At 47.3% G+C, this 22176-nt stretch overlaps 1 protein-coding gene across 1 annotated transcript in view; it reads left to right on the plus strand.

Moving 5' to 3' along the window:
* LOC308677928 (myosin-6) overlaps positions 1–22176 on the plus strand; it is a gene marked incomplete at its 5' end in the record, with an annotated part of 60218 nt that overhangs the window by 31517 nt on the left and 6525 nt on the right. The window contains 12 exons of the mRNA XM_081344636.1: positions 1542–1718; positions 2785–2930; positions 6269–6359; positions 8081–8470; positions 9418–9544; positions 10501–10619; positions 10723–10919; positions 17896–18079; positions 18825–18990; positions 19131–19255; positions 21285–21593; positions 21688–21891. Of these exons, the coding sequence (XP_081200762.1) occupies positions 1542–1718; positions 2785–2930; positions 6269–6359; positions 8081–8470; positions 9418–9544; positions 10501–10619; positions 10723–10919; positions 17896–18079; positions 18825–18990; positions 19131–19255; positions 21285–21593; positions 21688–21891 (2235 nt within the window). The remainder of the gene's footprint in view (positions 1–1541; positions 1719–2784; positions 2931–6268; positions 6360–8080; positions 8471–9417; positions 9545–10500; positions 10620–10722; positions 10920–17895; positions 18080–18824; positions 18991–19130; positions 19256–21284; positions 21594–21687; positions 21892–22176) is intronic.

Raw genomic sequence — 22176 nt, forward strand, 5'->3', positions numbered from 1 at the left:
GCTCACACCGCTGGGTCTCCGTGGTGACCAGGTGGGAGGGGCCTGGCTGAGGGCTCTCATCAGCAAGCTCTCCAACACCCCCCTCCTCCTCTGAGTCGTCCGACCCAACTGCCGAACCCACAGGCTGACCCTGAATCACAACAGTACCCTGAAAGGACGGGCGGTCCTCGAATTGACGGCCGCAAGGGGCCCCAGAGTTTCCATCGCTCAGCAAGAGAGTTGTCGTGTTTGGCTGCATTTTACGGCCTTCCTTGCCAACCGCGGTTAAGGGAATCAGTCCGATTGTCAAGCTACTCACACGGTCGTTCAAAGAGTCCAGCTTCCCCCGTTGACTGCGCTGGTTGGAAGGTCGCAAAAAGGGGGATCGCGTGACACACACACACCCCGGGACGCCGGGACCGTCGTAAATACGTTTTTAACCTTCCTTTTTAGAATTTTTTTATCATTATATTTCAAAAAACAAAAAAAGCCCTTTGAAGGCCGAGCACAAAATGCACATGTTCACACACACACAGCCTTGCATTGCTCCCTCGCAGTTGCACAACCTCAGTGCACAAGAACCCGCCAATTGTTAAAGGACATCACAGTCACACTTCAGGGGCCTGCAATCTCTGAAGCTGCTATCACATCTGTGGGACTGGCCACGCTGTCTGGTTGCCCACTGATTCTAGTACACGCTCCTCTACTCTCCTCTCTTCTCTTTTCTCCTTCCTTCCTTGCTTTCCCTCCCTCCCTCCCTCTCTCCTTCCTTCCTTCTCCTAATTTCCATTGCCTTCCTTCTCATTCCCATCTCTCTCCTTCCCTCCCTCCCTCCCTCTCTCCCTCTCTCCCTTCCTTTCTCCCTCCCGCCCTCCCTCCTTCCTTCCTTCTCCTCATTCCCATCTCCCTCCCCCTCTCTCTCCCTCTCCCTTCCTTCCTTCCTCCCTCCCTCCTTCCTCCCTTCCTCCTCATTCCAATCTCCCTTCCTCTCTCTCTCCCTCTCTCCATTCCTTCCTTCCTCCCTCCCTATCTCCCTCCCTCCTTTCTCCCTCCCTTCTCCTCATTCCCATCTCCCTCCCTCTCTCCCTTCCTCTATCTCTCCCTCTCTCCCTCCCTCCTTCCTTACTTCTCCTCATTCCCATCTCCTTCCATCTCATTCCCATCTCCCTCCCTCTCTCCCTCCCTCCCTCCCTTCCTCTCTCCCTCCCTCCCTTTCTCCCTCCCTCCCTCCTTCTCCTCATTCCCATCTCCCTCCCTCTCCCTTCCTCTCCCTCTCCTTTCCTCCCTTCCTCCCTTCCTTTCTCCCTCCCTCTCTCCCTCCTTCCTTCTCCTCATTCCCATCCCCCTCCCTCTCTCTCTCCCTTCCTCCCTCCCTTCCTTTCTCCCTCCCTCCCTCCCTCCTTCCTTCTCCTCCTTCCCATCTCCCTCCCCCTCTCTCTCCCTCCCTCCCTCCCTCTCTCCCTCCCTCCCTCATTCCCATCTCCCACTTTCTCTTCCATCCTCCCTCCCTCCTTCCCTCCCTCCCTCCCTTCCTTCCTCTTTCCTTTGTTTTTCACCTCCAGGTGAAGAACCTGACCGAAGAAATGGCTGGCCTGGATGAGATCATCGCCAAACTGACCAAGGAGAAGAAGTCGCTGCAAGAGGCCCACCAGCAAGCCTTGGATGACTTCCAGGTAGAAGAAGACAAAGTCAACAGCCTGAGCAAAGCCAAGATGAAGCTGGAGCAACAGGTGGACGACGTAAGTGGACCCAGGCAGGAGGTGGGCACCTCCAGCCCTCCAGGCCCCTGGGCCCTTCTCCTGGACCCAGTTTTTGCTGACCCAACGCGGCGGCCTTGTTGAAAGGCCGTAACGCTGGTGGCCCTCAAACTGGGGTGGGAGGTCCACCCGTCACCGGCCGGCCTCTGCTCTCGGCACCATCGAGAGACGCTGATTTGGGACAGGCCTGGCCTAATTTGAGCGGCCAGCGAGTTGTAGAGAGGAATGAAACCTGCTGGATAGTTCAATATTTGGTCATGCTGGTTGCGGCTTCTAGGGGTATTAAACGTGGAGCATCTGGAGAGAATCCGGCGGTGGAGGTGGCAGAATTTGTGGCGTGGCCCACCATCCGTGCCTATCCCTAAAGGGACATTGAGTTTGTATTTAAAGTCCTCTTCTCTTCTTTCCTTCCTTCCTCTCTTTTCCTTCCTTCCTTCCTTCCTTCCTTCCTCTTTCCTTTCCTTTCTTTTCCTTTTCCTTCATTCCTTTGTTCCTTTCTTTCTTTCTCCCTTCCTTCCTTCTTTTCTTCCTCCTTCATCTTCCCCTTCTTGTTTCCTTCCTTCCTTCCTTCCTCTCTCCCTTCTTTCTTTCTTTCCTTCCTTCCTCTTTCCTTTCTTTCCTTTCTTTTCCTTTTCCTTCATTCCTTTGTTCCTTCCTTTCTTTCTACCTTCCTTCCTTCTTTTCTTCCTCCATCTTCCCCTTCTTGTTTCCTTCCTTTCTTCCTTCCTCTCTTTCCCTTCTTTCCTTCTTTCCTTCCTTCCTCTTTCTATTCTTTCCTTTCTTTTCCTTTTCCCTCATTCCTTTGTTCCTTCCTTTCTTTCTCCTTTCCTTCCTTTCTTCCTCTCTTTCCCTTCTTTCTTTCCTTCCCTTCCTCCTCTCTCCCTCTCCTCTCCTCTCTTCTTTTTTCCTTCCTTCCTTCCTCTCTTTTCTTTTCCTTTTCCTTCCTTCCTCCTTCTCCCTCCCTCCCTCCCTTCTTGTCTTCCTCCCTCCCTCCCTTTCCCTTCTTGGCTTCCTCCTTCCTTCTCTCTTCCCTTCCCTTCCTCCACAGCTGGAAGGGTCTCTGGAACAGGAGAGGAAGATCCGGATGGAGCTCGAACGCTCCAAGAGAAAATTGGAAGGAGACTTCAAGTTGGCACAAGAGAACGTTATGGACTTGGAGAACGACAAACAGCAGCTGGAAGAGAAAATTAAAAAGTAAGGGAATCCCCAACTCTGTGCCTTTGGGTTCTCCAGACCGGGGTGGGGGGATCAGAGGGGCACGCTAGAAAATTTCCAAGCACAAGAGCATTCATATTTGTGAGGTGGACTCACAATGAATCGTTAAAGGAGCTCCCAAGCAAAGGCAGAACGCAGAGATGCAATCATATTAGTTTTATTCAAGATAGATCAAAGAGAAAGAAATACTTGGCATGAAAGCATTCATGCCTGCATGTGAGAGAGAAATAAAATAAAACAAAACAAGCTAGGATTACATGACTAAAATAGAGGTTAGGAGTAGAGATAGAACTGGAGACTGGAAAATGGAGAACAAAGAGCAGCCCCTCGTGCAGAGGTATTTATGGGGGGTCTTGGCCCCTCCTTGACCATAAAACTCTCTCGCCAATGGGGCTGTGGGTCTGGGACCCTTGGCTCATCAGTGGAAGCAAAGAAGCCTCTTTGCCTCCATCTGATGACCCTTTTGGGGAACTGCCAATGGCTGGCACTAAACATCTAACAATATTTGCCTCCAAAATAAGGTGAAACTGGTCCTATCCCTCCAACAGGACTAGTGTGTTGGGTCACCCACAACATGTTTGGGAAGCTTCCTTTGTTAAACTGGAGAATGGCTAATTGTTCCTGTTATCCAGAAATCCTAGTTTGCAGGACTCTCTAGCCCGGTTTTGTGGGAAAGAAAAAAAAAATACAGAATACAGTTAGTCTCCGACGTACAACCAAATTAGAGCCTGGACGTTCAGTCATTGCTAAGCACATTGATTTGTGCTTTAATTGTAAGCCGCCCTGAGTCTTCGGAGAAGGGCGGGATATAAATGGGATTAAAAAATAAAAATAAAAAATAAAAAAAAATTAAGCGATGCGATCATTAAGCAGGTCATCCCATGACCGTGCCTGATTTTAACACCTTTTTGTTACGGGTTTTTTTTTTAAACCATTTTTATTATTTCAACAAAATATAAAATACAAAAATAAAATTTAAAAGGTAATAAAAAAAACGAGGGGGGAGGAAGAAGGAAAAAAAAAGAGAAAATATGGAATTAGGAGGGGAAAAGGAAAAAAAAAGGTGTCAACTTCCAACTCTCTTTAGCACAGTATAAAAAACTTGACAACCTCAACTTTTTTACTTTTACCCAACAGTATCCGCTAGCCGTTTCTATAGCAACGAACCTATCTCATCGGCAAAAAACAAAATCAAAGTTTCATTAAAAAAAAAATTCCATCGCAAGCACAAAATCCCGAAGCAATTTCCAAATAGAAACAAAAAAAATATATATTCTCTTGTTTTGGATGAAAGAGTCAATTTAACCATCTCTGCTTCTCTTTGCGGGTAGAGAATTGTACCATTTTGCTGCAGGCGTTAAGCGAATCACACAAAGTGAACCCAGCTTAAGGCCAGACCTGGAATCCTGCATCCAGTTTTGGGTCACCACGCTCCAAAAAAAAAAAAATGTGGAGACTTTGGAAAAAGTGCAGACAAGAGCAACTAATATGATTAAAAGGCCTGGAGACTAAAACATAGGAAGAACGGTTGCAGGATTTGGGTTTGGCTAGTCTGGAGAAAAGAAGGACTTAGGTGGGGGGACATGACTGCAGTATTCCAGTATTTGAGGGGCTGCCCCAAAGAAGAGGCAGTCAAGCTATTCTCCAAAGCCCCCGAAGGCAGGACAAGAAACAGCAGATGGAAACTCATCAAGGAGAGAAGCAACCTTAAAACTAAGGAGGAATTTCCTGACAGTCAGGACAATTAGCTGATGGAACAGCTTGCCACCAGAAATTGTGGGTGCTCCAACACTGGAGGTCTTTAAGAAGAGACTGGACAGCCATTTGTCTGGAATTGACTAGGGGAATTGACCCCTCTCTCGCTGGGTCGTTTAAGACAAAACAGAAAAAAAGGGGGATAGCAAAGGATTTTTTAAACGTGATAAATAAATAAAAAAGGGATACAGGAAGAATGGTTCGAAACTTCACCTGCATCTAAGACCATGAAGAGGAAAAACGGTTTTAAGAAGAGACTGGACAGCCATTTGCCTGAAATGGTATAAGGTTTCCTGCCTGAGCAGGGGGCTGGACTAGATGACCTCCAAGGTCCCTTCCAGCTCTGTTATTCTGCTATTCCTCTTCCCCTTCCTCCTACTCCTTTTTAGGAGGACACTGGACAGCCATTTGTCAGAAAAGGTATGGGGGGGGTCTCCTGCTTGAGCAGGGGGTTGGACTAGAGGACCTCCAAGGTCCCTTCCAGCTTCTATTCTGATTCCGATTCAGCTTTCCCCATTGTCCGAAGCCGACTGGGGATGTTGTAAATGGTGACACCCCCACCCCCCCGAAAGGGTCGTAAATGCATGCCGAGAGCCCAAATTGTGACCTCGGGGACATTGCGATGATGGTAAGCGAGGATCAGCCGTAAGTCCCTTTTCCAAGTGCTGTCATAGCTCGCAACGGTCGCTAGACGAAGGCCGTAAGTCAAGGACTTACAGTGGAGACTGTTCGGTGGGTGGAGATGTTGGGCCCTCCCCGATGCTTGGGCTACAGAGCAGGGTTTAAGAAGTTGCAAAGTGGCCCAATGTGGTTGTAAAGTCGCGTGCTTCACATAGAGACGGACACAGAGCTGGGGTAGAGATGAGTTTATTCTGAACAGAACGAACTGGGGAAACAGGGAAGCCTGGCGTCTATTTGTACCTGCCCAGGTGGATGGCATCCAATCAGTTCAAACCTGGGCTTCCTGCCAGTGCAGGTGACAATGGGTGTAGATCCTGGCTTCCCACCAGGCTGACCATGCCTGGGGCTGTCAACAGCTTAAGTCATTAGGCTTATCCTGAGTGAGCAGTTATCGCCTGGAGCTGTCCAACCCCTCTTCTGATCTGCACCATCAGCCTCCTGCTGTGCTGTCCTTTGTGTATGCTGGGAGGCATACACTGCAGTGGTCCTTGATTTATGACCACAATTGGCCCCCAAATGTCTGCTGTTACGTGGGAGATTCGTTAAGTGAATTTTTGCCCCATTTTATGACCTTTCCTACCGCATTGCTTTAAGCCAATCGCTGCAGTTGTTAAAGTTTGTAACACGGTCGTTAAGTGGAGCTGGCTTCCCCACTGACTTGGCTGATCAGAAGGCCGCCAAAGGGGATCACATGACCACCCACCCCAGGACACTGCAATCGTCGTAAGCATGAGTCAGCTGCTAAGGGTGAAAAAGTGGTCCCAAGTCACTTTTTCTTCAGTGCTGTTGTAACTCTGAACGGTCACCAAATGAGCTGTTGTATGTCGAGGACTGCCTGCATTTTATGGAGAAAAATTGACTTCCCAGAATTCTCTCTGCAGGAAAGAGTTTGATATCAACCAGCAGAACAGCAAGATTGAAGACGAACAAGCCTTGGCCTCACAGCTGCAGAAGAAACTCAAGGAGCTGCAGGTACCCAACATTCCTTGATGCTCAGCCGGGGAAAGGGAACAGAGCAGAGCAGAGCAGACAGAACAGAACAGGACATAGAGTAGAGTAGGAACAGAAGAGAAGAGAACAGAACAGAACAGAATAGAGTAGAATAGAATAGAGTAGAGTAGAGTGTAGAGTAGAGTAGAGTAGAGTAGAGTAGAGTAGAGTAGAGTAGAGTAGAATAACAGAGAAGAGAAAAGAGAAGGGAGGCGAGAGGAGAGAAGAGAAGAGAAGAGAAGAGAAGAGAAGAGAAGAGAAGAGAAGAGAAGAGAAGAGAAGAGAAGAGAAGAGAAGAGAAGAGAAGAGAGAATAGGATAGGATAGACTAGAATTAAGACTAGACTAGACTAGACTAGATGAAAACGAATAGAACAGAACAGAACAGAATAGAATAGAGTAGAGTAGAGTAGAGTATAGAGTAGAGTAGAGTAGAGTATAGAGTAGCGTATAGTAAAGTAGAATAACAGAGAAGAGAAAAGAGGAGGTGAGGAGAGGAGAGGAGAAGAGAGAGGAGAAGAGAAGAGAAGAGAAGAGAAGAGAAGAGAAGAGAAGAGAAGAGAAGAGAAGAGAAGAGAAGAGAAGAGAAGAGAAGAGAAGAGAAAATAGGATAGGATAGACTAGAATTAAGACTAGACTAGACTAGACTAGATGAAAACGAATAGAACAGAACAGAACAGAGTAGAGTAGAGTAGAGTAGAGTAGAGTAGAGTAGAGTATAGAGTAGAGTAGAGTAGAGTAAAGTAGAATAACAGAGAAGAGAAAAGAGGTGAGGAGAGGAGAGGAGAAGAGAGAGAAGAGAAGAGAAGAGAAGAGAAGAGAAGAGAAGAGAAGAGAAGAGAAGAGAAGAGAAGAGAAGAGAAGAGAAGAGAAGAGAAGAGAAGAGAGAATAGGATAGGATAGACTAGAATTAAGACTAGACTAAACTAGACTAGACTAGACTAGACTAGACTAGATTAAAAATGAATAGAATAGAACAGAATAGAATAGAATAGAATATAGAATATAGAGTAGAGTAGAGTAGAGTAGAGTAGAGTAGAGTAGAGTAGAGTAGAATAACAGAGAAGAGAAAAGAGAAGGGAGGGGAGAGGAGAAGAGAAGAGAAGAGAAGAGAAGAGAAGAGAAGAGAAGAGGAGAGGAGAGGAGAGGAGAGGAGAGGAGAGGAGAGGAGAGGAGAGGAGAGGAGAGGAGAGAATAGGATAAGATAGAGTAGAATTTAGACTAGACTAGACTAGACTAGACTAGACTAGACTAGACTAGACTAGAATAGAATAGAATAGAATAGAATAGAATAGAATAGAATAGAATAGAATAGAATAGAATAGAATAGAATAGAATAGAATAGCAGAGTTGGAAAGGACCTTGTAGGTCATCTAGTCCAACCCCACGCCCAAGCAGGAGACCCTAGCCTACACCATTTCCCCAGAAATTCCCCAGAAGCTAGACCAGCCATCTATTTTGCCCCAGGAAGTGAAGCTTATCAAGGATGGGGGTGGGGGGTGGGGGTGGATGGTTCCACATGCAGCCTAGATCCTGCAGATGTTCTGATGAAGCTTTGCTTGCTCATCCGCCACTCACCTTCAGCGGCACGGACCGGTTCCTAACAGGCTGCGGACCAGGATTGGTCCACAGCCTGGGGGTTGGGGACCCCTGGTCTGGAAGATTGAAGGGTTTAGTGCTTTGTCTTTTCCCCCCGCCATTCAGGCACGGATCGAGGAGCTGGAAGAAGAGATGGAGGCGGAGCGCGCAGCCCGGGCCAAGGTGGAAAAGCAGCGCTCGGATCTTTCGCGGGAACTGGAGGAGATCAGCGAACGTCTGGAGGAGGCCGGAGGGGCCAACTCGGTGCAGATCGAGCTGAACAAGAAACGGGAGGCCGAGTTCCAGAAGATGCGACGTGACCTGGAAGAGGCCACGCTGCAGCACGAGGCCACGGCGGCCACCTTGCGCAAGAAGCACGCGGACTCCATGGCCGAGCTGGGCGAGCAGATCGACAACCTGCAGCGGGTGAAGCAGAAGCTGGAGAAGGAGAAGAGCGAGCTGAAACTGGAACTGGACGACGTGGCCTCCAACGTGGAGCAGATTCTGAAGGCCAAGGTGTTGTGTCAGTGGAGGAGGGGGTCCGAAATCACCTGAGGGGGCTATGGACCCACAAGACTTGTTCTTGGGTAGATTGATGCTTATGGGCGTTCCATCTGCAGGGGGATGGTGGAAGGAAAATGTGGGGTCCTTGGTGCTCTCTGAGCTTGACGGTTTTCTTGCAGACGTTTCATGAGCCAACTAGGTAACATCAGCAGTGCTAGAAGGGAGTGGGGTTTACGGAGAGAGGAGGAGGAGGAGGAGGTGGAGGAGGAGGAGGAGGAGGAGGAAGAAGAAGATTGTCCTTGGTGGTCTCTGAGGTTGGTGCTTTTCTTGCAAAAGTTTCATGACCCAACTAGGGAACATCATCAATGTGATGGTCATCAATATAGCACTGATGATGTTCCCTAATTGGGTCATGAAATGCCAGCAAGAAAACAACCCAGCTCAGAGATCATCAAGGACATTGTCCTCGTTTTCTTCCTCCTCCTCCTCTCCAAAAACCTCCCTCCCTTCTAGCACTGCTGATGTTCCCTAGTTTGGCCATGAAACATCTACAAGAAAACCACCCAGCTCAAAAGACCCCCAGAGTTGATCCCTGAGCTACAAATATTCTTTTCTATCGCTTGAGAAAGCAATTGCTAGAAGTCAAGCTAGACACCAGCTCCTGGACTGACTTCAGGACTTTAAATATCATAGATGTTCCTACCGTCAACTGATGTAGGACTACTAAGATGTCCCTCAAGCAGGACTCCCTCACAATCCACAGATTTGGTACCCTGCAGGTGAACATGCTACAGCTCCACTCTGACATCCCAAAATCTATATTGCTCCAGCGGTTGAAGGCACTTTTCATGCACAAGTGAACTTTCAAGTGAAGTTAACCGCCGCGTGGTTTCGTTGGAGAACACGCTCAAGCTTCCGCCGGTATTTCTTCGGGTTTTCATTCTTCTCCTTCTTGACAGGCAAATTTGGAGAAGATGTGCCGTACCATCGAGGACCAGTCTACGGATCACCGCGCCAAGTTGGAGGAGACGCAACGGACCCTCAATGACACAAGCACCCAACGAGCCAAACTGCTCACCGAAAATGGTACCGGCTACCGTTTTTGCTGCCTCTTGGGTGTCTCTATGGAGTTTCTACGTCATCCGGGTCACGGTTGTCCCAAAGGCGACTGGACTTTGTTTTTTCCTCGAAGGTGTTTTGCTTCTCATCCAAGAAGCTTCTTCAGTTCTGACTGAACGGTGGAGGATGGAAGGATTTACATTCCTTTGCAGTCACCTGGTCGTTAGTGCTCTCTCTGAGAATCGTTGGAGGTTTATCTTGGCTAAACACAGTCCTTTCAACAGTTCCAAGAAGGCTCCACACCCATTTGCACTCTGATTCAGGGGACCCCGAAGGCACAAATAAGCCTCCAGGTGGCCTCAGCGATTCTCAGGGGGAGTCCTAACGACCAGATGACTGCAAAGGAATAGAAATCCTTCCGTCCTCCACCGTTCAGTCAGAACCGAGGACGTTTCTCGATGGGAAGTGAGACGATGTCAAGGAAAAACAAAGTCCAGTTGTCTTTTGAAAGAGGAGGGGGTCAAAAAAAAGGTCAAGATGGTGGTGGCCACAACCACGCAGTCGAAGCCCTGCCTTTTTAATTGCCTTGCGCCGTACATAAATGCCCGGTGCGTACATCGCGCCCCATGGTCATAGTGCAAATAGTGTGGAGCCTTCTCGGAGCTGCTGAAAGGCCTGTGTTGTAAACATTTACAAGCCATTGAGTTCAGGCACAGATAGGCCTCCAAGTGGCCTCCACAGCTCTCAGAGAGAGTACTAATGACCAGATGACTGCATTGGAATTTAAATCCTTCCATCCTCTGCCACTCAGTCAGAACTGGGTGAGAAGCGAAACTTTCTTCAAGGAAAAAACCAAGGAAGTCCAGTTGCCTCCTGGGAAAGCACCTTTGGGGTCTCCCTCTTGTTTTTTCTACCCCTCTTTGTGAGGTCCACCCAGAAGAAGCTGCTGATGGACCTCCACTTTCTCTCTTTCCTCTCCTCAGGAGAACTCGCTCGGCAGCTTGAAGAGAAAGAGGCCCTCGTTTCCCAGCTGACCCGCGGGAAGCAGTCCTACACCCAGCAGATGGAGGACCTCAAGAGGCAACTGGAAGAGGAGACCAAGGTGAAGAAACGTCAGTTGGGAAGTGTGGGCTCGGGTTTGGAGGCGAGGGCAAGAGGCGTGGTGGACCTGCGGCGAATTTACCCTGTGTTCCTCGCCGACGTAGGCCAAAAACGCTCTAGCGCACGCCCTGCAGTCCTCCCGCCATGATTGCGACCTTCTGAGGGAACAATATGAGGAGGAGATGGAAGCAAAAGCTGAGCTTCAGCGCCTCCTCTCCAAGGCCAACGCGGAGGTGGCCCAGTGGAGAACCAAGTATGAAACCGACGCCATCCAGCGGACGGAGGAGCTGGAGGAGGCCAAGTAAGTGAGTTAGACCAGGGCTTTTCAACCGGCGGTACGGGTACCACCTGTGGTACGTTGGCACCTGGCAGGTGGTACGCGACCCTCCTAGAAAAGTGGTAGCGGGGGAGGGGAAGGAGCTGAACCAGTGGCAGCACCGCACAAGCCTGAGTGAGAGACGGCTAGAGCTGCAGGGCTGTCAGGGCTCCAGCTGGAGCTCGGCGCTAATCCTGGCACTTCTGCTGAGCCCAGAAGAAGCGCCAATCAGCTGGAATGTTGCAGCATCTCCAGGGTCTTGTGATTTACATTCAGATGCTTGGCAACTGATTCATATTTATGACGGTCACAGTGTCCCAGGGTCATGTGAAGTGACCAAAACCTGCTGCAACCACCCAGCAGATTGGGGGGGGGAATAAAACCCAAACACCACCCCACCCCACCCCCGCTGCCAATCCTCAACAGAAATGCTCACAACAATGAAAACCTTGGACAGGAGGAAGGGTGCCGCCAGGCGGGCAGGCAGGTGTCTTGCTCGGCTGTGGCTTGGGGGGCACTTTTTTCAGTGCCATTGTAGCTTCGAACAGTCACTAAGCAAGCTGTTGTAAGTCAAGGACTACCTGTACTTCATCAGTTTTTTTCCTTTTTTTTTTGGTCATCACGTTTTTGACACCTTGCTAGGCTACTGGGGGTACTCGGATGTTGCCATATCCTAAAAGGGGTACAATGGGTGAAAAGGTTGAAAAGCCCTGAGTTGTTGTTGTTGTTAGTTGCGAAGTCGTGTCCGACCCATCGCGACCCCATGGACAATGTTCCTCCAGGCTTTCCTGTCCTCTGCCATCTTCTGGAGTCCATTTAAGCTCACGCCTACTGCTTCAGTGACTCCATCCAGCCACCTCATTCTCTGTCGTCCCCTTCTTCTATTGCCCTCAATCTTTCCCAGCATTAGGCTCTTCTCCAGTGAGTCCTTCCTCCTCATTAGGTGGCCAAAGTATTTGAGTTTTAGCTTCAGGATCTGGCCTTCCAAAGAGCAGTCAGGGTTGATCTCCTCCAGGACCGACCGGTTTGATCGCCCTGCAGTCCAAGGGACTCGCAGGAGTCTTCTCCAGCACCAGAGTTCAAAGGCCTCAATTCTTTTGCGCTCAGCCTTTCTTATGGTCCAACTTTCACTGCCATACATTGCAACTGGGAAGACCATAGCCTTGACTATACGCACTTTTGTTGACAGGGTGATGTCTCTGCTTTTTAGTGTGCTGTCTAGATTTGCCATGGCTTTCCTCCCGAGGAGCAAGCGTCTTTTAATTTCTTGACTACAGTCCCCATCTGCAGTGATCTTGGAGCCCAGGAAAATAAAATCTGTCACTACTTCCATTTCTTCCCCATCTATTTGCCAGGAATTGAGAGGGCCGGATGCCATGATCTTGGTTTTCTTAATGTTTAGTTTCAACCCAACTTTTGCACTCTCCTTCTTCACTTGCAACAAGAGACTCTTCAGTTCCTCTTCACTTTCTGCCATTAGAGTGGTATCATCTGCATATCTTAGGTTGTTGATATTTCTTCCAGCAATCTTAATTCCAACTTTTGATTCATCTAGCCCTGCCTTTCTCATGATGTGCTCTGCATATAAGTTAAATAGGCAAGGCGACAGTATACAGCCTTGCCGGACTCCTTTCCCAATTTGGAACCAATCAGTGGTTCCGTGTCCAGTTCTCACTGTTGCTTCTTGGCCCGCATATAGATTTCTCAAGAGACAAATAAGATGTTCTGGTACTCCCATCTCTTTAAGAACTTGCCACAGTTTGTTATGATCCACACAATCAAAGGCTTTAGCATAGTCAATGAAGCAGAAGTAGATGTTTTTCTGGAACTCTCTAGCTTTCTCCATGATCCAGCGTATGTTGGCTATTTGATCTCTAGTTCCTCTGCCTCTTCGAAATCCTGCCTGTACTTCTGGTAGTTCTCGATCCACATACTGCTGGAGTCTAGCTTGTAGGATTTTAAGCATAACTTTACTAGCATGAGAAATGAGTGCAATGGTGCGATAGTTTGAACATTCTTTGGCACTGCCTTTCTTTGGAATTGGAATGTAAACTGATCTTTTCCAATCCTGTGGCCACTGTTGAGTTTTCCAAATTTGCTGGCAAATTGAGTGTAGCACTTTTACTGCATTGTCTTTTAAGATTTTGAATAGCTCAACTGGAATACTGTCACCTCCACTAGCTTTGTTGTTGCTCAGCTTTTCTAAGGCCCACTTCACTTCACATTCTAGGATGTCTGGCTCGAGGTCAGTGACCACCTCATTGTGATTATCAGGGACGTTAAGCTCATTCTTGTATAGTTCTTCTGTGTAATTTTGCCACCTCTTCTTAATCTCTTCTGCCTCTGTTAGGTCCCTGCCATTTTGGTCCTTTATCATGCCCATTTTTGCATTGAACGTTCCCTTCATCTCTCCAATTTTCTTGAAAAGATCTCTGGTCCTCCCTATTCTATTGTTTTCTTCTATTTCTTTGCACTGTTCATTTAAGAAGGCATTCTTATCTCTTCTAGCTATTCTCTGGAATTCTGCATTCAATTGGGCATATCTTTCTTTTTCTCCCTTGCCTTTCGCTTCCCTCCTTTCCTCAGCTATTTGCAAAGCTTCCTCAGACAGCCATTTTGCTTTCTTGCATTTCTTTTTCTTTGGGATGGTTTTGGTTGCTACCTGTTGTACAATGTTGCGAACCTCTGTCCATAGTTCTTCAGGCACTCTGTCTATCAGATCTAATTCCTTAAATCTATTTGTCACCTCTACTGTATATTCAACGGGGATATGATTTAATTCATACCTGACTGGCCTGGTGCTTTTCCCTACTTTCTTCAGTTTAAGCCTAAACTTTGCAACAAGAAGCTCATGGTCTGAGCCACAGTCAGCTCCTGGTCTTGTTTTTACTGACTGTATAGAGCTTCTCCATCTTTGGCTGCAGAGCATATAGTCAATCTGATTTCTGTGTTGACCGTCTGGTGATGTCCATGTGTAGAGCCGTCTCTTGGGTTGTTGGAAAAGAGTGTTTGCTATGACCATCGTATTCTCTTGACAAAATTCTATCAGCCTGTGCCCTGCTTCATTTTGTACTCCAAGGCCAAACTTGCCTGTTATTCCGGTTATCTTTTGGCTTCCTACTTTAGCATTCCAATCCCCCATGATGATAAGGACATCATTTTTTGGTGTTAGTTCTATAAGGTGCTGTAGGGCTTCATAGAACCGGTCAATTTCATCCTCTTCAGCACCGGTGGTTGGGGCATAGACTTGGACTACTGTGATATTGAATGGTTTGCCTTGGATTCGAACTGAGATCATTCTGTCATTTTGAGGATTGTATCCCAGTATTGCTTTTCCTACTCTTTTATTGACTATGAAGGCTACTCCATTTCTTCTGAGGGATTCTTGCCCGCAGTAGTATACCTGATGGTCATCTGAATTAAATTCACCCATTCCTGTCCATTTTAGTTCGCTGATACCTAAGATGTCGATGTTCAGTCTTGTCATCTCTTGTTTGACCACGTCCAGCTTGCCTTGATTCATGGATCTTACATTCCAGGTTCCTATGGAGAAAGAAAGACACATCCACAGCTGAGCGTCCTTTCGGCTTTGGCCCAGTCGCTTCATTCTTTCTGGCGCTACTAGTACTAGCCCTCTGCTCTTCCCCAGTAGCATATTGGACGCCTTCCGACCTGAGGGGCTCATCTTCCAGCATCATATCGTTTTGCCTTTTGGTACTGTCCATAGGGTTTTCATGGCAAAGATACTGGAGTGGGTTGCCATTTCCTTCTCCAGTGGATCACGTTTTGTCAGAACTCTCTGCTATGACCTGTCCGTCTTGGGTGGCCCTGCACGGCATAGCTCATAGCTTCATTGAATTACGCAAGCCCCTTCGCCACGACAAGGCAGTAATCCATGAAGGGGTGCCCTGAGTTAGACGGATTCAAGAGCTCACATCCTGACCTTCACGATGGACAAGGTAGATCACCCCCTCGGATCACCTCGGATCACGAGCAGGCAGGACTTCCGGCGTGGTGTTCATGCTTGAAGACACCTTTCCTTCAAGTAGACAGGCAGTCCCCCAGCTCACGTCGCTAACTGAGATGGCTGTTATGTGAGCTGGGCCTTGTTTTATGACCATTGTTGCTCTGGTGGTTGAGTAAATCTCATCATTAATCAAATCCAGCTTCCCACCCCACCCCCACCCCATTCCTCCATTTGCTTGTCAGGCACCAGCTGGGAAGGTCGCAAACAGTGATCCGGTGATTCCGGGAGAGTATGTCCTAAATACGTGCCAGTTGCCAAGCGCCCGAATTCTGATCACGTAACCTGGTGGGAAGACCAGCTGTTGGTCATTTTTTTTCCTGACAAAGCCGTAACTTCAAACGGTCATTAAACAAAAGGGTTGTATATTTAGAACTACCTGTAGCCAAAATTCATTTTGGAAGTGCTTAGCGATGGCAGCCTTTCTTACCTGGATCACAAAAGAGCTAAGAACAGAATCTGGAACAGGAGGCATTTAATTAAAGGTACAAAAGAGCTAAACAGAACAGAATATGGAGCAGGAGACATTTAATTAAAGGTACAAAAGAGCTAAACAGAACAGAATCTGGAGCAGGAGGCATTTAATTAAAGGTACAAAAGACCTAAGAACAGAATCTGGAGCAGGAGGCATTTAATTAAAGGTACAAAAGACCTAAGAACAGAATCTGGAGCAGGAGGCATTTAATTAAAGACACAAATGGAGCTAAACAACATGATCTAGAGCAGGAGTCATTTAATTAAAGGCACAAGAGAGCTAAACAGAACAGAATCTGGAGCAGGAGGCATTTAATTAAAGGTACAAAAGACCTAAGAACAGAATCTGGAGCAGGAGGCATTTAATTAAAGGTAGAAAAGACCTAAGAACAGAATCTAGAGCAGGAGTCATTTAATTAAAGGCACAAGAGAGCTAAACAGAACAGAATCTGGAGCAGGAGGCATTTAATTAAAGACACAAAGGAGCTAAACAACATGATCTGGAGCAGGAGTCATTTAATTAAAAGCACAAGAGAGCTAAACATTTCCACGATGCTTTTCCTATCAGCTTTTCTGCTTCTATTGTCTTTTAAAAGAAAACAGGGATACAAATCAGGACTGTCTTTTAAAAAAAATACAACCAGGGTATCACACTGATATCCGCAGCCCAGATTCCATTTTTAAAATGGAACTTTAGGAAAAATGGCAAGGAAGGAAGCTGCTAATTCATAAAGCCTTGGTCCATTAGAAAGTAAGCAACTCTAATTGGAGGTTATTTTAACAGAACAGAATAACAGAGTTAGAAGGGACCACTGGGTCTTCTGATAACATCTCAATTTGATGTCTACAAATTGAGGAATGAGACTTGAGTCTAACAGGCCTTGCAACCCTCGTCTGGGACCTGTTCAGAGCTTCTGGCCTCCACACCTTTCTCCCTCATAAGCACGCACCCCATACTACGTTTCCCCTCCCTCCCATGTCTTCTCCACCCCTCCCATCAAGACCTCGGCCATCTCTTTTCACCGGCGCTTCCTCTAACGAAGAAGCTTTTGGCTCGGGTTATATTTGAACTTGACGGTGTATAAGACGAGCAAAAAGCTTGTTGGTTGGAGGAGATTTCCCCATTTTTTAAAAAAACAAAAAATAAAAAACAAGGTAGGTGGGTAGGGGTGGTTAATCTGGGGGGATATCGTGGGTTTGAGGACCAGAAACTTTTCGATGACTTACACGGAAGCAAAACGAGCAAGGTTTGACTCTGTATTCCCCAAATTATGACTCCCGTCCTTGCAATTTCCACCTTAAGATTCAACCAAAAAGGAGTTGAGAATCTGGAAGGAGTGCAGAGAAGATCAACAAAGATGATTAAGGGGGGTTCATAAAACATGTGAAGAACAGTTGCCGGAATTCGGTGTGGCTAGTCTAGTGAAAAGAAGGACCAGGGGTGACAGGATAGCAGAGTTCCCATATCTGAAGGGCTGCCACAAAGAAAGAGGGGGGGGGTCGACTTATTTTCCAAAGCACCGGAAGGCAAGACACAAACCGACGGATGGAAACTCATCAAGGAGAGAAGCAACCTGGAATTAAGGAGAAACTTCCTAACAGTGAGGACAATTAAGCAGTTGGAACAGCTGGCCACCAGAAGTGGTGGGTGCTCCAATACTAGGGTTTCCCGCTGGAGCAAAGGGATGGACTAGAAGATCTCCAAGGTCCTGTTAATCTGCCTCTTACTTCAGTGGTAAGCAGCTAGTCTGCCCTTGGAAAGTAAGCAGGGCCAGGGCTTGGATGGGAGACCACAAGGAGATGTAAACTAGAATACAGAGTTGACAAGCCCTCCCAGAAGAAGACACTAGACAGCCACTTGTCTGGAATGGTATAAGGGCAGAGGTAGGCAATCTTGGCTCTTTTATGACTCATGGACTTCAACTCCCAGAATTCCTGAGCCAGCCACGCTGAGGGGAAAGGGAGAGGTTTCCAAGCTGAGCTGTGACTGGCTCAGGAATTCTGGGAGTTGAAGTCCACGAGTCATAAAACAGCCAAGGTGGTCTACCCCTGGCCTAGGCCGCTTTATGACTCGTGGACTTCAACTCCCAGAATTCCTGAGCCAGCCACGCTGAAGGGAAAGGGAGAGGTTTCCAAGCTGAGCCATGACTGGCTCAGGAATTCTGGGAGTTGAAGTCCATGAGTCATACAAGAGGCAAGGTTGCCTAACCCTGGTCTAGGGTCCCCTGCTTGAGCAGGGGGTTGGACTTTAAGACCTCCAAGATCCCTTCCAGTTCTACGATTCTCTTATTCTGTTATTTTACAACCGTGTCGCAGAGCACGAGATGGCTCAGTTGGAGTTGGCTGGCCGCTCATGGTGTCCTTCATCCAGAGAAGGTTGGGAGATTTGCTTTCCCCATCAGCTGTGGGAAGGAGAAGGCCTCTTCCAGGGGTAATCTTCTCTCGGTTGTCCCCCTGTGCCAGGAAGAAGCTGGCCCAGAGGCTGCAGGAGGCCGAGGAAGCGGTGGAAGCGGTGAACGCCAAGTGCTCCTCGCTGGAGAAGACCAAACACCGCCTGCAGAACGAGATTGAAGATCTTATGGTGGACATGGAACGCTCGAACGCGGCTGCAGCTGCCCTGGACAAGAAGCAAAAGAACTTCGACAAGGTGAGGGTCACAGAGACCCATCCCTCTCAGGCCCCCATAGGACAGGCTGCTCCAGTTCAGCTGGAGGCATTCACCTGTCTGTGGCACCTGGGACTGGGTATTTCCTGCTGGCTTCCCCAGTGACTGCTTGTGGGAAGCCACCGGGAAGTTGCCTTGTCTATTGTCAGTGGGATTCAGTTAACAGTGACAACCAGGACTTCCGGGATTGCTGTCGCTAAGCATAGCAGTCACGCTTTAGACCTACATTGTTGATCAACAGAAATTACTGCCGTACGTTGAGGACTACCTGTATTTGTGGGGAGGTGGGGGAGAAGATGGAGGAAGAGGGGAAAGGGAAAGGGGAGGAGGAGAGGAGAAGGATGATGAAAGGAGAAGGGGAGGAGGAGGAGAAGGAGGAGGAGAAGGAGAAGAGGAGAAAGAGGAGGGGAAGTGGAAGGGGAGGAGGAAAAGAAGGGGGAGGAGGGAAGAAGAAAGGGGAAGAGGAAGGGAAGAGGAAGAGGAGATGAAAGGAAGAGGAGGAGGAGGAGGAAGAGAAGAGGAGAAAGGAGGGGAAGTGGAAGGGGAGAAGGAGGAGGAGAAAGAGGGGAAGGGGAGAAGGAAGAGGAGGAAGAAGAGGAGAGGGAGGAGGAGGATGAAAGGGAAGGAAAAGGGGGAAGGAAAAGGGGAAGAAGGAGAAGGAAATGGGATAAAAGGAAGAAGAAACCGACTTTTTTTTGCCTTCCTCCTCCTCCTCTGCCCCCCTCAGATCCTCTCTGAATGGAAGCAGAAGAACGAAGAATCCCAGGCAGAGCTGGAGGCATCCCAGAAGGAGTCCCGGTCCCTCAGCACAGAGCTCTTCAAGCTGAAGAACGCCTACGAGGAGTCTCTGGAACACCTGGAGACTTTAAGAAGAGAGAACAAGAACTTACAAGGTGGGCTGAGCTGCAGGGGGGGGAGAGGTTGACCAAGCAAAACCCCCTCTCCTGGTGGCGCCAGACGTTGAGGGACACCCTTTTCCGTGTCCTCCTCACCAGAGCGTGGCCCACATCTCCTCTTTTTTCTCCCTCCACAGAGGAGATTTCGGATCTCACCGAACAGCTGAGCCAAGGAGCCAAAAGTATGCATGAGTTGGAAAAAGTGAGGAAGCAGCTGGAGTCCGAGAAAATGGACTTACAAGCAGCTCTGGAGGAGGCAGAGGTGTGGTTCCCTGTTTCCCCTTCCCTAAAACTCCATGGTTTTTTTCCCCCTTATTTCTCTCCTATTTCACTATAAAAGCCATTTAAAAGCATCTGAAGTGGTAATTTAGAGTCCCTTCCCAGGTGGGAACAGAGACAGAGAAGCAGCTTTACTCACCGATTTCACCTACCCTCAACAAGAGGCAATATTCTGGATCGGGAAGTGTTTAAATTAAAGGCACAAAAGAGCTAAACAAAAGAGTATCTGGAGCAGGAGGCGTTTAATTAAAGGTACAAAAGAGCTAAACAGAACAGACTTTGGAGCAGGAGGGATTTAATTAAAGGTACAAAAGAGCTAAACAGAACAGAATCTGGAGCAGGAGGCATTTAATTAAAGGTACAAAAGACCTAAGAACAGAATCTGGAGCAGGAGGCATTTAATTAAAGGTACAAAAGAGCTAAACAGAACAGTATCTGGAGCAGGAGGCATTTAATTAAAGGTACAAAAGAGCTAAACAGAACAGAATTTGGAGCAGGAGGGATTTAATTAAAGGTACAAAAGAGCTAAACAACAGAATCTGGAGCAGGAGACATTTAATTAAAGGTACAAAAGAGCTAAACAGAACAGTATCTGGAGCAGGAGGCATTTAATTAAAGGTACAAAAGACCTAAGAACAGAATCTGGAGCAGGAGGCATTTAATTAAAGGCACAAAAGAGCTAAACAGAACAGAATCTGGAGCAGGAGTCATTTAATTAAAGGTACAAAAGAGCTAAACAGAACAGAATCTGGAGCAGGAGACATTTAATTAAAGGTACAAAAGAGCTAAACAGAACAGAATCTGGAGCAGCAGGCATTTAATTAAAGGTACAAAAGAGCTAAACAGAACAGAATCTGGAGCAGGAGACATTTAATTAAAGATACAAAAGAGCTAAACAGAACAGAACTGCTAAGCTTGTAAGCCGCCCTGAGTCTTCGGAGAAGGGCGGGATATAAATGGAATTAAAATAAAATAAATAATAAAATAAAAGAGCTAAACAGAACAGTATCTGGAGCAGGAGACATTTAATTAAAGGTACAAAAGAGCTAAACAGAACAGAATCTGGAGCAGCAGGCATTTAATTAAAGGTACAAAAGAGCTAAACAGAACAGAACTGCTAAGCTTGTAAGCCGCCCTGAGTCTTCGGAGAAGGGCGGGATATAAATGGAATTAAAATAAAATAAATAATAAAATAAAAGAGCTAAACAGAACAGTATCTGGAGCAGGAGGCATTTAATTAAAGGTACAAAAGACCTAAGAACAGAATCTGGAGCAGGAGGCATTTAATTAGGCACAAAAGAGCTAAACAGAACAGAATCTGGAGCAGGAAGCATTTAATTAAAGGTACAAAGGAGCTAAACAACATGATCTGGAGCAGGAGTCATTTAATTAAAAGCACAAGAGAGCTAAACATTTCCATGGTGCTTTTCCTATCAGCTTTTCAGCTTCTATTGTCCTTTAAAAGAAAACAGGACTACAAATCAGGATTGTCTTTTTAAAAAAATACAGCAAGAGTATCACACTGATATCACAGCCCAAATTCCATTTTTAAAATGGAATTTTAGGAAAAATGGCAAGGAAGGAAGCTGCTAATTCATAAAGCCTTGGTCCATTACAAAGTAAGCAACTCTAATTTGAGGTTATTTTAACAGAACAGAATAACAGCATTGGAAGGGACCTTGGAGGTCCTCAAGTCCAACCCCATTCTCTAGCAGGGAAACCTATTCCATTTCAGACAAATTGATTGTCCAATCTCTTTTTAAAAACCACCCACAACCTCCGAAGGCAAGCTGTTCCACTGATTAATTGTTCTCACTGTCAGGAAATTTCTCCATAGTTCTAGATTGGTTCTCTCCTTGAGAACCAATCTAGAACTAAGAAAGCTTCCAGATCTCAATACTATTTTTTTCTCTCCTTTCTCCTTCATCATTTTACCCATAATTCTTTGCTGATCTGTGACCATAAGAAAGATTGATTAATTGATTGATACCCATAATTCTTTGACTCCCCAGGCATCTTTGGAACATGAGGAAGGGAAGATCCTCCGAGCCCAGCTGGAGTTCAACCAAATCAAGGCTGAAATTGAGCGCAAGTTGGCTGAGAAGGACGAGGAGATGGAGCAGGCCAAGAGGAATCACCTGAGGACGGTGGACTCGCTTCAGGCTTCCCTGGATGCCGAGACCCGGAGCCGCAACGAGGCCCTGAGGATCAAAAAGAAGATGGAGGGTGACCTCAACGACATGGAAATCCAGCTTAGCCAAGCGAACCGGGTGGCCGCTGAGGTGCAGAAGCACCTCAAGATTGCTCATGCCCACCTCAAGGTAATGAGATATGGAGACCTTTATATCTTCTTTGCTCATCCATAGTTTTCCAGGCTCAATGTTTGCTTCAAGCTGTGTTTTTTGGATGGCCCAGGACAATCAAATTCAACTGGACGATGCCCTTCGAGCCAACGAGGACCTGAAGGAGAACATCGCCATCGTGGAGAGGCGCAATATGCTGCTGCAGGCCGAGCTGGAAGAGCTACGCTGCGTATTGGAGCAGACGGAGCGTGGGCGGAAACTGGCAGAACAGGAGCTGACAGAGGCCAGTGAGAGGGTCCAGCTCCTCCATTCTCAGGTGAAGGGAGAGCAACTGATCCTTCTCACGTTTCTTTGAGTCTTGTTCTGTAGGAGCCTCAGAGGTGACATTGGAGAAGTGATCCAGAGCCTGTTCAGACAACCACAGATGGTGAAGGGTGCATTAAAAATAGACAGGTGGGAAAGTTTTAGGAAAAGACTCACATTGGCTGATCACTAGAGCAGTGCTTCTCAACCTTGGCGACTTTAAGATGAGTGAACTCCAACTCCAGGTTCTGGACGTAGGTTCTGAGGGAATAGATTCCGGATGCAGGTTCTGAGGGAA

This window comes from Vipera berus, assembly GCF_964194415.1.
Source record: "Vipera berus genome assembly, chromosome: Z".
Taxonomy (NCBI): Eukaryota; Metazoa; Chordata; class Lepidosauria; order Squamata; family Viperidae; genus Vipera; species Vipera berus.